Below are 14,119 nucleotides of genomic sequence, written 5' to 3' on the forward strand. Positions count from 1 at the left end.
TGGAACCCTATCGAATGCTTTCTCCAGATCAACAAACCCAAGAAACAACTTCCTCCGCTTCTCCATGTACGTTCCTGCAACTGCTTTACAATTAAAATCGCCTCTGTCGTTCCTCTTCCTGGCATAAATCCAAACTTCATTTCATCGATCTTCACTTTCTTCCTTATCCTCTTCTCCAACACCTTTTCCAATACCTTCAATCCATGCTCTAATAACTTTATCGCTCTATACGAGCCACAGTCCAGAGGGTCACCTTTCCCCTTGTATAAAGGGACGAGGGTACTCAGTTCTCAATCCACTGGAATGCGGCCTTCTTTCACCACCAGATTACAGATCTCTGTTGTTCTCTTCACACCCCAGCTTTCCACTGCCTTCAACATATCCCCCACAACTACCGTCGGCCCTCCCGTTTTTTCTACTCTTCATTGCTTTTATCGCTTCCTCAACTTCCTTCTCAGTTATCGACTCTGGCAGTCCAAAAACTGGGTTACACTCCATGTTTCCGTCCCATTCATTCTCTGCATTCAACAGCATTTCCATATATCACTTCCATCTTCCTTTAATTCCATCTGGGTCCACAACGATTTGTCCCACTTCATCCTTCAAGCAACTCACCCCCATCACATCGCACCTCTCTTTCGCTGTCTGCTTTGCAATCCTGAATACCGCTCTCTGACCCTCTTCTGAATCCAAGTGTTCTCCGAACATTTTCCGATATTACCCCTGCGCCTTTGCTACCTCTTTCTTTACAGCCTTCTTCTCTGCCTTATAACTTTAATGATCTGCCTTTTCTGCCCCCATACCCTTCGCCTTCTGCCACTCCTTGAACTTCTTCCTCTTCTCGTCAATCCTCTTTCCAACTTCATCATCCCACCACAATGTTTCCGAGTGCCTCGGTGGTCATTTTGTCGATCCACATACCTCACCAATGGCTCCCAACAGACTATCTTTCATTGACATCCAACCACCTTCAAGCTCAACCACACTATCCTCTGCCATACTCAGCCTCTTTTTTAATGCCTCCCTCACTGTCACCTCTTTCAACCTCCACACCTTCATCCTTGGTTGGTACTTCACCCGCCAAGCTCTCCTCGCATCTTTCTCCCTTATTATCGCAGACAACCAAGTGGTGCTGTGAAACAGCCTCCTTCCCCGGGATCACCTTTGTGTCCCGGAGGTTACCCCTATCTCACCTACACACCATCAGGTAGGCAACGGTTGTCGTCGACCCACCTGACGTGTATGTAACGAGCTTATTATCCGCTTTCTGGAACAGAGTATTACAAATCAACAAACCAGCTCTATCAGCAAACTACAAAATCCTTTCACCTTCTCCATTACTCACACCATAACCCCCATGGGCTCCCTCAAAACCATCTATACTCCTTCCTACATGTCCATTTAAGTCCACTCCTACCACAACAACTTCCTCATCTTTCTATCACAACATTATCAGCTTCTCTATCACACACCAGAACTGGTCCTTCTCTTCATCGCTCCGACGGACCTGCAGAGCATATGCCGAGATGACGTTCACCAAGAGCTTTCCAATAATCATTTTAGCCATCATCAACCTTTCACTTACTCGAGTCACACTCACCACACTGTCTCCAAACTCCTCAGAAACCAGGACACCAACACCATGCACGCCTTCTGGGCACCATTGCCACACAAACTTGTATTTCTGTCCCTGCCTACCCTTCACCATTCTCACACCACTTTCCTTCCATCTCGTCTCCTGCACACAACATATGTCCACTCTTATTCTGACCAATACTTCCACCACTTCTCCTGATCTCCCTGTCATTGTTCCTACATTCCATGTCCCAAACCTCAGAAACCAATCTCCACGTGGGGAAACCATTTTCCAATCAAGAAACCGATCACAACATCCCATATTCAACTTTATTAGTCCCCTACCGGTGTACACCAGAGGGGACTATAGGTTTGCACTCCGTCCCTCCGTCTGTCAGTCCGTCACGCAAAGAACAGTTTTCCGGACTTCTTTTTCTAAACTCTTCATGCTAATGATTTCAAACTTGGTACATGGTTTCCTCATGATAAGTTACAGATCAAGTTCGAACTTCACGACGTTTCGATCATTTGTGACAAAGTTATGGCACTTTGAACTTTGGTAATTTCCCCAACAGTTTTCCAGACGACAGACTGCCGGTAGGGGACATGTATTGCAGCACAATACTCAGAATGCTTGTTTAAATTGTAAACCTCAAAACATAGTTCCCTTACCTAAAGTAAGAACCTTAACTTGTAAGCAATTGACTAGTTTTCTGACTGCATGGATCATCAGCTGGTCACCGTTCTTCCGTGAGCTTTCGATCTTTTCAGCCCAGGAGCTCTCCAAATGGCGGATCTGCAACCTCGGTCACGAATCCACTTCAATAGATTAACTTACATCAGTAGATCGACATCAGTAGATTGTGTGTTTCTAGTTGGTGTTGGTTTGTGGTTCGTGCAAACTTGTGTGTAGTTAATCGTTTTCTGAGTCGTACCTCGTGCGCGGCCTGGTGACTTGGGGCTTCCCTCCCCCCGTCGGTGTTTTGTCGGTTTTGGGTTATTTCCTTCGCTGTATTGCTTGTTTCTTTTATTTTATTTTCTCCCCCTCACCTCACCTCCCTAGACAAATAATTCTATATTGATTCTTTCTCTCCTCCCGGACACGTGCTTGTTCGCTCTCCTCCTCATCTCGGCTTGTGCCCCGCCGCCTGTATCTCGTTTTCTTCCGCCTCTGCTCCTTCTTTCTCAAATCGACGTTCTCGCTTGGAGACTTTTCCCGGATTGTTTTTTTTTTTTTTTTTTTTTTTTTTTTTTTCATCGTTCTGTTTGGATATTGTTGGAATATGTTTAAACCGCAGCCGTGATGCTGACGCCGCCCCCCCCCCCCCCCGAATTTCCATGTTTTAAACGTTTTCCAGTGTGTACCCTGGTCAGAATAGGTACACCGTATCCCTGCGTGTCGTAAGAGACGACTAAGAGGGTTGGCGTCAGGAAGGGCATCCGGCCATAAAAACATTGCCTCAAAAAGAGAACCATGACAATCACAAGTACATATGGGCAGGGTGCAGCCCGAAGTGGAGATCGGTTTCTGAGGTTTGGGACATGGAATGTGGGGACAATGACAGGGAGATCAGGAGAAGTGGTGGAAGTATTGGTCAGAAGAAGAGTGGACATATGTTGTGTGCAAGAGACGAGATGGAAGGGAAGTGGTGTGAGAATGGTGAAGGGTAGGCAGGGACAGAAATACAAGTTTGTGTGGCAAGGGTGCCTGGAGGGCGTGAATGGTGTTGGTGTCCTGTTTTCTGAGGAGTTTGTAGACAGTGTGGTGAGTGTGACTAGAGTGAGTGATAGGTTGATGATGGTGAAAATGATGATTGGAAAGCTCTTGGTGAACGTCATCTCGGGATATGCTCCGCAGGTTGGTCGAAGCGATGAAGAGAAGGACAAGTTCTGGTGTGCGATAGAGAAGCTGATGGAAAACGTGAAAGATGAGGAAGTTGTTGTGGTGGGAGGAGACCTGAATGGACATGTGGGAAGGAGTATGGATGGTTTTGAGGGAGTTCATGGGGGTTACGGATATGGTGTGAGAAATGGAGAAGGTGAAAGGATTTTGGAGTTTGCTGATGGAGCTGATTTGTTGATTTGTAATACTCAGTTCCAGAAAGAGGACAATAAGCTTGTTACATACACGTCAGGTGGGTCGACGACAACCGTTGACTACCTGATGGTGCGTCGGCGAGATAGGGGGCACCTCCGGGACACAAAGGTGATCCCGGGGGAGGAGGCTGTTTCACAGCACCACTTGGTTGTCTGCGACATAAGGGTGAAAGGTGCGAGGAGAGCTCGGCGGGTGAAGTACCAACCGAGAATGAAGGTGTGGAGGTTGAAAGAGGTGACAGTAAGGGAGGCATTAAAAGAGAGGCTGAGTAGGGTAGAGGATGATGTGGTTGAGCTTGAAAGTGGTTGGATGTCAATGAAAGCTAGTCTGTTGGGAGCCGTTGGTGAGGTATGTGGAATGTGGATGGACAAAAGGACCACCGAGGCACTCGGAAACATGGTGCTGGGATGTTGAGGTTGGAAAGAGGATTGACGAGAAGAGGAAGAAGTTCAAAGAGTGGCAGAAGGCGAAGGGTACGGGAGCAGAAACAGCAGAGCATGAAAGTTATAAGGCAGCCAGGAAGGCTGCAAAGAAAGAGGTAGCAAAGGCGCAGGAGGCATGTAGGAAAATGTTCGGAGAACGCTTGGATTCGGAAGAGGGTCAGAAAGCAGTATTCAGGATTGCAAAGCAGATAGCGAAAGAGAGGTGTGATGTGATGGGGGTGAGTTGCTTGAAGGATGAAGTGGGACAAATCGTTGTCGACCCAGATGGAATTAAAGGAAGATGGAAAAGATATATGGAAATGCTGTTGAATACAGAGAATGAATGGGATGGCAACATAGAGAGTAACCCAGTTTTAGGACCGGCAGAGAAGATAACTGAGAAGGAAGTTGAGGAAGCGATAAAAGCAATGAAGAGTGGAAAAGTGGGAGGGCCGACGGGAGTTGTGGGAGATATGTTGAAGGCAGCAGGAAGTTGGGGTGTGAAGAGAATGACAGAGATCTGTAATTTGGTGGTGAAAGAAGGCCGCATTCCAGTGGATTGGGAACTGAGTACCCTCGTCCCTCTATACAAGGGGAAAGGTGACCCTCTGGAGTGTGGCTCGTACCGAGCGATAAAGTTATTGGAGCATGGAATGAAGGTATTGGAAAGGGTGTTGGAGAGGAGGATAAGGAAGAAAGTGAAGATCGACGAAATGCAGTTTGGATTTATGCCAGGAAGAGGAACGACAGATGCGCTTTTCATTGTGAGGCAGTTGCAGGAGAAGTACATGGATAAGAGGAAGAAGTTGTTTTTTGGGTTTGTTGATCTGGAGAAAGCATTCGATAGGGTTCCACGCAAAGTATTGACATGGGCATTGAGGAAGTTAGGAGTGGAGGAATGGTTGATCAGAGTAGTGATGGCAATGTACAAAAGAGCACGCACAGCTGTAAGGACGAAGGACGGGAACAGTGGTGAGTTTGAGGTGAAGGTGGGAGTGCATCAGGGGTCGGTACTAAGTCCACTACTATTTGTAGCTGTGATGGAGGTGCTGGCTCAGACCGTAAAGGAGGGTTTACCGTGGGAGTTGTTGTATGCAGATGATCTGGTGTTGATTGCGGAAAGTATGGATGGACTGAAGGAAAAGATGAACAAGTGGAAGGAATGTATGGAGACAAAAGGTCTGAAGGTGAATATCGGAAAGACAAAGGTGATGGCAAGTGGTAAAGCATGTGGTGAGGTGGAAAGAACTGGGAAGTGGCCGTGTGCTGTGTGTAGGAAGGGTGGCGGAGTGAACTCCATTCAATGTACAATGTGTGCTGAGTGGGTTCATCAAAAATGTAGTGGTCTGAGAGGGTCATTGACCAGTGTGGCAGCTACATTCAAATGTAAGGTGTGCACAGAGGGAGCTGCAGATGGAGCAAATGTTGAGTTGGATCTTGGAGACGGCGTGAAGCTGGAAGGTGTGAAAACATTTTGCTACCTCGGAGACATGCTGAATGGAGAAGGTGGATCAGACTCGGCACTGGTTGCTCGAGTGAGATTTGCATGGAAGAAGTTTCGGGAACTGAGTGGCGTGCTGATGAGGAGGAGAGTGTCGCTGAAGCTGAAGGGAAAGGTGTATGCTGCATGTGTGAGAAGTGTTATGATTTATGGGAGCGAGACATGGGTAATGAACGTAGAGCAGCAACGAAGGCTGGAAAGGGTGGAAATGCGAATGGTTCGATGGATGTGCGGAGTATCGTTGAGAGAGAGGAAGACAAATGATGAATTGCGAAAGATGATGGGAATATTGCCTGTGATTGATGCTGTGGAGAGGAACAGGTTGAGATGGTTTGGTCATGTATTGAGGAAGGATGAAAGTGACTGGTTGAGAAGAGTGATGGAAGTTAATGTAGAAGGAAGTAGAGGACGGGGAAGACCGAGAAAGACTTGGCTAAAGATGGTGGAAGAAGAAATGCGGGCAAGGGGGTTAACAAGGAGAGATGCAGAAAATAGGGCAAAATGGAGAAGATTGTAATGGGGACCGCAAGGCTAACCCCCGCTCTAGCAGGGAACATGGCCTTAAAATGCATGTTGTTGTTGTTGTTGTTGTAGTAGATCGACAACATCAGTTGCATTCAGGCAGTCAATCAACCCATCAATGCAACATCACTGACCTAACTCGCTGGATGATTTAATGTATTATCACAGTTACAACTCCCATCACACATTCCATTATATAACGAGCATTCTGAGTATTGCGCGGCAATACATGTCCCCTCCCGGCAGTCTCTCGTCCGGAAAACTGTTGGGGAAATTACCAAGGGTTATTTACCCACAGGTTCTGAATCGTTCCCAATTGCTAATTACCTCAGGACGGGCTCACCTGTGATTCGCACTCGGGACTTCGTTTTATACACCTTGCAGACAGGTCGGCAGAAGCACGAGAAAACAAGTTGTTGATAAAGAACATTTCGAGTCGCTAAATATCAGTAATTTATTATATTTTCTGGTTCACGCTCAATGATCGATGTGTATATATATGTTGCTCGACTTGGCTCCGCCCCTCCCGAAAGCACGCGCTGTGTCGCGCTTTTGATGTTCGCGCTTTTGATCAGCATCACGGCTGCGGTTTAAACATATTCCAACAATATCCAAACAGAACTATGCGACCAATGATGTCATAAATTAAATTATTCACTCACATTGAGTCGTCGAGCAGATTTATGAAGTTTCTGATTTTTCGGATAAGGATTTTGATTCAACCATTTATGACGAATACAACTTCGCTGATGATGTCATCCTTATTGCCCGATATACTCCATGGGGAGTTGATGACGTATGCAAAGTTTAAATTTTTTTCGTTCAGCGGTTTTGGAGAAAAAGATGTCCAAATGTTTTCCTTTAATCCAATATGGCTCACACGACGTGACCTATGTTGTCAGAGTTATCAATAAAATATTCTCCATGGGGAGTCCCTCATGTTTGGAGTTTTAAATCGATTGGACAAGCGGTTGCAGAGAAAAACATTCTTAAAGCGAAAATATACAGACACGGATACACGCACAGTGCACTCACGTACACGCGTTACAATATTGTCTCGCACCCTTTCCAGACGAGGCCAGTTATTTGGCTAAGCAGTGTTTTGATGTTTTTCGTTCAGTTTTATGCTTGTATACCTATTATTAACAATATAATTAATTGCGTATTATTTCGGACTATTACTCTTAATATGGATGATTTCTCACAGCCTATGGGGTGACCACGGCCAACGTACATTAGAGCTCGCACATGTCTGTGTCATTCACGCATCAGCCACTGGCACTGAGCTGCTTAAGAACCTTGTGTTACCAGGTAGGTGTCGAATGGTTTGGCCATATTATGGAAATTATGAATTGCTTCCTCCCAGCCTTTTGAGAAATCTAAACTTGAACATGTCAAATGTGGGAAGATCGATTTTGATGACCGTGTGTGACTGTGTTTAGGAGTCGGAGCTTTTACCATTGTTGATGACAAAACAGTCATTGGTGCAGACATAGGAAACAAGTAAGATCCACATCTTTGCTTCTGTTGTGTTTTATGATGTAGAACATATGTGCTAAATATCTGGTGATTGTTTTTTTGTTTTTTTTCTTCATTATCATGCGCCAAAATTGCTTGGTTGCTGTTGTTTGCGAGCATACCGTTACTCCTGTTTTTCATAAACATGTCTGTCAATCAAAACATCCCTTTCTTTATTTTCTTTTTTACATGCTCTAAGGCTTGTAGAAGAGCTGCGACATAAATTCCGCACCCATGCAGACAGATACATGAGATATCCCCAAACTTGATTTTTACAAAAAACACAGACGCTGACCCTGGGTGAAGTGACATCACTTCTCCAAGCCCTCTGGGTAACAACGACATCATCTTTTTGACATCGCTTTTCTCTTCACACTCGCACTGTATATTCGATGAAGTAAATCAAGAATTAGTGATTAGAATGAGCTCTTTACTTAAAAGTTTACAGCTATAGTAATTACCTCGTGCACACAAAGTGAAGAGGGGTAAAGCAATTGGTTCATGTCCCTCCATCCATCTTGCCATTTTATGATCGAGGAACAACTTATTTACATTTAATGTTGTATTTTGAACACGAATCGGAAGACAAATCTACCGTTGAATAGTACTTTGTCTCTGAATTTGTTCGAGCAGGAAATTTACTGTTTTTATGCACATCATAAAGGACACCAACAACAGGCACGAATAACTAATGTGATGTGTTAGATAAGGTGGTGTTGTGATAAACACTGCATAAAACGGCGGTAGAACCTGGAATTAATTTATTTATACGACTCTTACAATTTTTATTTCATTTTTAGCTCACCTAGAACAAGTTCAGGGGAGCTTATGCGATGACGTGTCGTCCGTCTGTCAGTCCATCCGTCCGTCCATCCATAAACACTTGCAACTTCTTCTCCAAAACCGCCGATGGGATTGTGACCAAACTTGGCACAAATGATATTTGTTATGTTGTGACTAAATGTATTCACGGCATTAAAAAAAAAATCGGAGTCTAAGGGCGTCTACCAAAGTGCATCCAGGTTTGACCCCTCAAAATTGAAATTGGCTTTTTCCTCAAACTACATGCACGATTTCGATGAAACCTGACCAAACGTTCATCACCCATGATGTACCAAAGTTTGATCATGACATTTTAAAAATTTTGGGGTCTAAGGTAGTCTACAGGGGGTGGGGAGGGGGGGGGGGGGAGGTTTCCCCCCAAAATCGTTTTTGTTTGTTTGTATGTTTAAAGTCTTATGATTACGTTGGTATGATTGTACATGCTGCCCTGTCTTCTAGCAACCATTGAAATTGGTTTAAAATGCCATGATATGGGTTAAAATACCTTTAGTTAGTGTAGTATATTGCTTTATTCTACCAGATGAGCACCCAGGGGTATTGCCCCTATGTTTATTGAATTTTATACTTGAACACTGTGGAAAACTAGATGGTATTCAAAGAATACTTACCCTACGCAGCCAACTTGGTGCCAATACATCTCTTCTGTTTTTGAAGGCTTGTTTTCTTTGGCACAAATTGCCTTCTAAATACTTCCAAGAATCTCCAGCTTTTGCAGTACTTGCACATGTTCTATAGGGTGGTGTACAGTATAAAGGGTGGTGTATCACACTGCTTCAATACCTCTAAATTTCTGGATTTTTATTCATTGATCCCTTAAAATCATTGTTGTATTTAAATTGAATCGTATACTTAAACACTACACGGGGTATCATCTTCTATGAACTCATTAGTTATTTCCACCACCAAAGGTGGACGTAGGTTATGTTTTCACCCCTGTCTATATGTTTGTCTTTGAGCAGGATATCTCAAAAAGTTATCGACTGATTCGGACGAAACTTGGTCGACAGGTTGAGTGAGTGACGAGGACAAATTTATTCAATTTTGGTGAAGATCTGGATCCGGATACTAGAATTTAAAAGTGATTCTTCACCATTGAGAGATGAGACCAAACATGATAATAAAAAAATATAAGCACAATATTTCAAAACGTTTTGACGAGTTATGACGAAACTAGGTGGATGAGTTGGTTAGTTGACAAGAACAAAAACAGCAAAAGCTCCTGGCATGACAAGGTGATTTTAGTCGGATCCGTCGACACAATATATTGAGACAGCACAGCACTTGTCATAAAATATGCTGAACGATTTTGAGGCATTTGTCTACAATGTAAACATTTTCATCTAAACTTTGGTAAAGGATAATGTACAAATCTAAGTTGAGTAAAAATAATGAAAGACTGCATGACATGCTGTTGATTCTGCCACCCCTCCCCCCTCCCCCACCGCCCTACACCCCACCCAGCTTTTTTCTCACAAGTGACAGCATTGGAAAGGTACATTTTGTTCAGCTCGATTTCTGCACCGTCATACTTTGCTCTTTGTGTTCTAATGCACCATATGTTTTCCTTATACATGTTGTGCTGATCTTGAACAATTGATATTGTACAGTCTTTCAAATATAATCCCCTGTTTACTTTATTATTATTTTTTCTCTCCAAAATCGAGTCTCATGGTAGAGCAGGAAGATAACCGCAGTGATGAAAGCCGCCGTGCAGGCAATAGGATAAGAGGTGGTTGCAACAAGCAAGGAGAGAATAGGGATAGAGATGCAGGATGATATAAAGATGTTGCTACACTGCTACTTTGATGCTCTGGAGGGAAGAGTGGGATTGAACAGTCTAAGAAAGGAAGTTCCATAAGTGCGTGAATAGGGGAACAAACGAGTGGAGTTTTTTACGGCGTAACACATAGGGCAAAGCCGTCTAGAACAGTGTTTGTCTGTCTGTATGTATGTATGTATGTATGTATGTCCCAGGGATGTATGTATGCATATATGTATGACATTGTCCCCTCAAATGTATACCAATCAGAGCTGAGGATCTGGTCACATGACAGGGTGATGTGATTACGTCTGATGTAATTACGGCGGTACGGCGGCTGACTCTCCACATGCCGCCATTTTGATTTATATGCCATTCATGCCAAACATATCGTCAAACCTGTCATATATCACAATCGCCATGCTCTACCTTTAAGTTTTTCAATTCAGTGTGAAACACAAAAAACCGATTGTTAAAATGACCATCAAATAGACTATAGAGAAAGCATCAGCGTTACGCCTCTTCCAACAAAACGGTACGTACCCAACCCTGTGGTGTATAATCTAGATTACAGTAGATCTTCCCTCAGTTCTGTAAGTAAAACTTGCTTCACAGATGTCTGGATTCCTCCAAATTTCTTTGTTTAATGTTATAAACAGCATTAGCGACTGTTTAAAAAGCTAAGCTTGTGTTTTGTGGTTTATAATATTTTACAAGCCCAGCTACGCCGCTATTATACTTTCGGTCTTGTTTTTGTATACATAGTCGAGGCTTGTGGAAGAGCCAGTACTGTCACACTGAATGGATCAGTACAAAACGAACAGTAGAGAGAGAGGGGGGGAAACACCAACAGCAGAGCAGAAGGCCAAGATAGAGGGAGGTGGACAAACAATGGGTGTGGGGAGGAATGGGGAGCAGGAGAGGATGCATGAGGTGGACAAGATTGATACAGAAGGAAACTCTCAGAAGGGAAAACTGGAAATTTGGGGGGAGGAGGGATTGGGGGGGGTGGGTTAATGAGAGAAGAAAATATCATAGTTTTGGATTGGGAATGATCTGAGAAGGTGGTGAACAGTTGTCTTCAAGACTTGGAGGGAAGAATCAAAATTGAAGAGGATGTGGAAGTTGTTTCCACACGTGGGAAAAAAGAGGAACGGATGAGTGGAGGTGAGCAATGATTCTGGATATAGGGAGTTTCACCAGTAAGAGAGTTGATGATGGACCGTGAGTGCCGTGGCAGAAACCTGGGGCGAGGGGGCAAATCACGGAAAGAGCAGAGGGTACAAGATCAGAAAAGAGGCTGTAGAAGACCGAGAGACCACTGTCCTGTCTGCGATGGTGAAGTAATAGACCATTAGACTTTGCTTCATTTGCGGGAGATTCCAATGATCTTGCAGGCCTTAGTTTCTACAATGTCAAGCTCAGCAAGATGTGAGCCTAGAGGGGAGAGCAGTACTCCTTCAAGCTGCGGATGAAGGCCTTATAGGTGGATAGGAGTTCAAATGTGCCAAGGAAGGACTTTGTACAATGGAGTATGCCGAGTCGGCTGCTGGCTTTAGAGGCGAACTTTGAAATGTAGCTTGCCCAAGAAGGATCATGGCTGATATTGAGACCCAGGAGTTCGACTGATTGAACATCCTCAAGAAGATTCTTAAGAAAGTAGATAGGAGGATTTGCCAGAAGGTCCTTTCAGAGAGAGAGAGAGAGAGAGAGAGAGAGAGAGAGAGAGAGAGAGAGAGAGAGAGAGAGAGAGGGAGAGAGATATAGATATAGATATAGATATAGATAGTGAGCGTGTGAGATTTGTCAGGAGTGAAAGACATATTGTAAGTGTTTGACCAGCTTGTGTTTTTTTTTTCAAGGTCTGAAGAGAGGGAAGAGGCTGCAGCCTGCCTGTCTGAAGAATGAGGAATGTCACAGCAGAGAGTGGAGTCATCAGCAAATAGAGGATTTTCCAGATAGTCAGAGAAATAATTTCTGAAGATCAGGAATAGGACTATTTCCAGAACACTGCCTTGCGGCACTCCAGCCTTGACAGGGAGAGGAGATGAAAGGATTCCGTTGAGTGCTGCAAGTTGACTACGGGAGTAGAGCAAGTCAATACGCCATTTGTGGAGTTGATCTTGGATGCCAACGGCAGAGTTGGAAGCCATGAGTTAACAGTTAACAACAGGGGGGTGGTTGGTTGGTGGACAAGGCACAGAGCAGAAAAACACCTCAGAAAAAGAACAGATAAACACTTGGTGGAAAAGAAGAACATGTGTAGGTTAACATTCAAAACACGTGAAATGCGTTCTTAAAATGATTTTTTTTTGAAGAAGAAGAATCATTTATATTTATTGTAGATTCAGTTTGGAGAAAAGAATGAGGGGTGGGAGGGGTTGGGGGGCGAGGGGATGTAGAACCAGAAGCAGAATTAAATTCACTAAAAATGATAAATGTTATGGAGTGAAAATAAAGCTTTTATTTTTTATTTTTTGAAGCGAGGAGAGGGAATAGGATAGTGTTGAGGAAATAGGAGCAATATCACCCAGGATAAAAGCAAATATAAGGAATTGACTAGGCATATTTGTGGAAAATCGAAAATTGTTTGCCAATTGAGTTACGATGTAACTCGTAGACAACACGGAAATGGCGGTCGACTCCCGGGTGTGACGTCACGGCTAAGTGTAAAGAAGAAGATTTCGACTTTTACTCGCACAATTACCCACTTTATAAATCGGAAAAAGACATAATATCTATTTTGTAGGGTATCAAAGGATCGATTAGCATTGAGGGGTCTGAGTGTTTAGGTTTCCCTTCAAGCATTAACTGAAAATTACTACCTGGCAACCAGTGACATTTTTCTTTTACCATCCGGAATATTTTGACGCTTTTTAGATTGTTGATGCATCAGCCCACAATGCGATTGGATTTGGAGGCTTCCAAACAATGCGTAATGCTCTATTGGAGACCTTTGACCTTGGAAAGGTTGCATGAAGTTAATTTGCTGTTGCACAGTTAACTCCTTTTCTTTTATCACCTTCGATACTTTTATAGAACCGGGCACGAGCAGCGCTGGAACTCATTAAAGAACTGAACGGTGATGTTTCTGGAAGCTGCGTAGAGAAGGTGAGGTTCTCCTTGGCCTTATGGGAGCTATTGGATTAATGAGCAATACTCAATCACCTCTATCCTCCCCTTGCCAGAGGATGACCGAGTATAGAACAGAAATGCATTCTGTTCAAATAATGAGGAGGTCACAAAATGGCACAAGTTGCACAACACAACCTGCAAATGTTCAGAGGTTCATAGTTTTGACCACAGAGTGGGACTACGCAGAACACATGATTGCAAAACCATGTATATCCTTTGGGGAAGGGGTGGTGTTTGGGTATGGATCATGAGGTGTGGTACAATTAGAACTTGTGGAAATGGGTTGGGGAAGGAGGAGGAGATGCAGTGGCAGTCAAAGTTTGTTCACTCCCACATGATCACCTTTGGGGAAAGGGAGGGCTGGAGAGGAGTCGCAACCGCAGTGATTAAGTCTGCCAGCTTCGTTTCTTCCAACAGAGACCATCAATCCATCATGTGTATTTCCTCATAGAACATGTACATGCAAACCAAATGACAAATCACAGATGCTCCACAAAATATTCTGTCATGACAGATACTTTCACAAATTGCAGCCATATTCTGCTTGGGATAAGTTTTTATTACTGTCGTCTCTGCCATGCCACTGTGCAGGTACAATTCTGACCTCCTGCCCAGCTTCAAAGCCTCGTAATATTGAAGCACAGTTGAGAGAAGCCAGTGGCACCATCTTTACGGTTATTTGTTTAATTGAACATCAGATTAACATTGCAGTGTTGTGTGGCAGAGTGTGGAGGAGCTTTTAGAGA

The 14,119-nt window shown here is 43.8% G+C and overlaps 1 protein-coding gene across 5 annotated transcripts in view; it reads left to right on the top strand.

The window, feature by feature from the left end:
• Positions 1-14,119, top strand: part of NAE1 (NEDD8 activating enzyme E1 subunit 1) — a 64,710-nt gene that overhangs the window by 7,640 nt on the left and 42,951 nt on the right. For all 5 annotated transcript variants that reach the window (XM_068131201.2, XM_068131200.2, XM_068131204.2 and 2 more), the window contains exons 3-7: positions 7,326-7,429; positions 7,561-7,621; positions 9,941-9,971; positions 13,278-13,349; positions 14,098-14,119. The exon at positions 14,098-14,119 is cut by the window's right edge and continues 58 nt beyond it. In XM_068131201.2, coding sequence (XP_067987302.2) covers positions 7,326-7,429; positions 7,561-7,621; positions 9,941-9,971; positions 13,278-13,349; positions 14,098-14,119 — 290 coding nt within the window. The remainder of the gene's footprint in view (positions 1-7,325; positions 7,430-7,560; positions 7,622-9,940; positions 9,972-13,277; positions 13,350-14,097) is intronic.

The sequence above is a fragment of the Myxine glutinosa genome, chromosome 11, assembly GCF_964187855.1.
Source record: "Myxine glutinosa chromosome 11, kmMyxGlut1.1, whole genome shotgun sequence".
NCBI lineage: Eukaryota > Metazoa > Chordata > Myxini > Myxiniformes > Myxinidae > Myxine > Myxine glutinosa.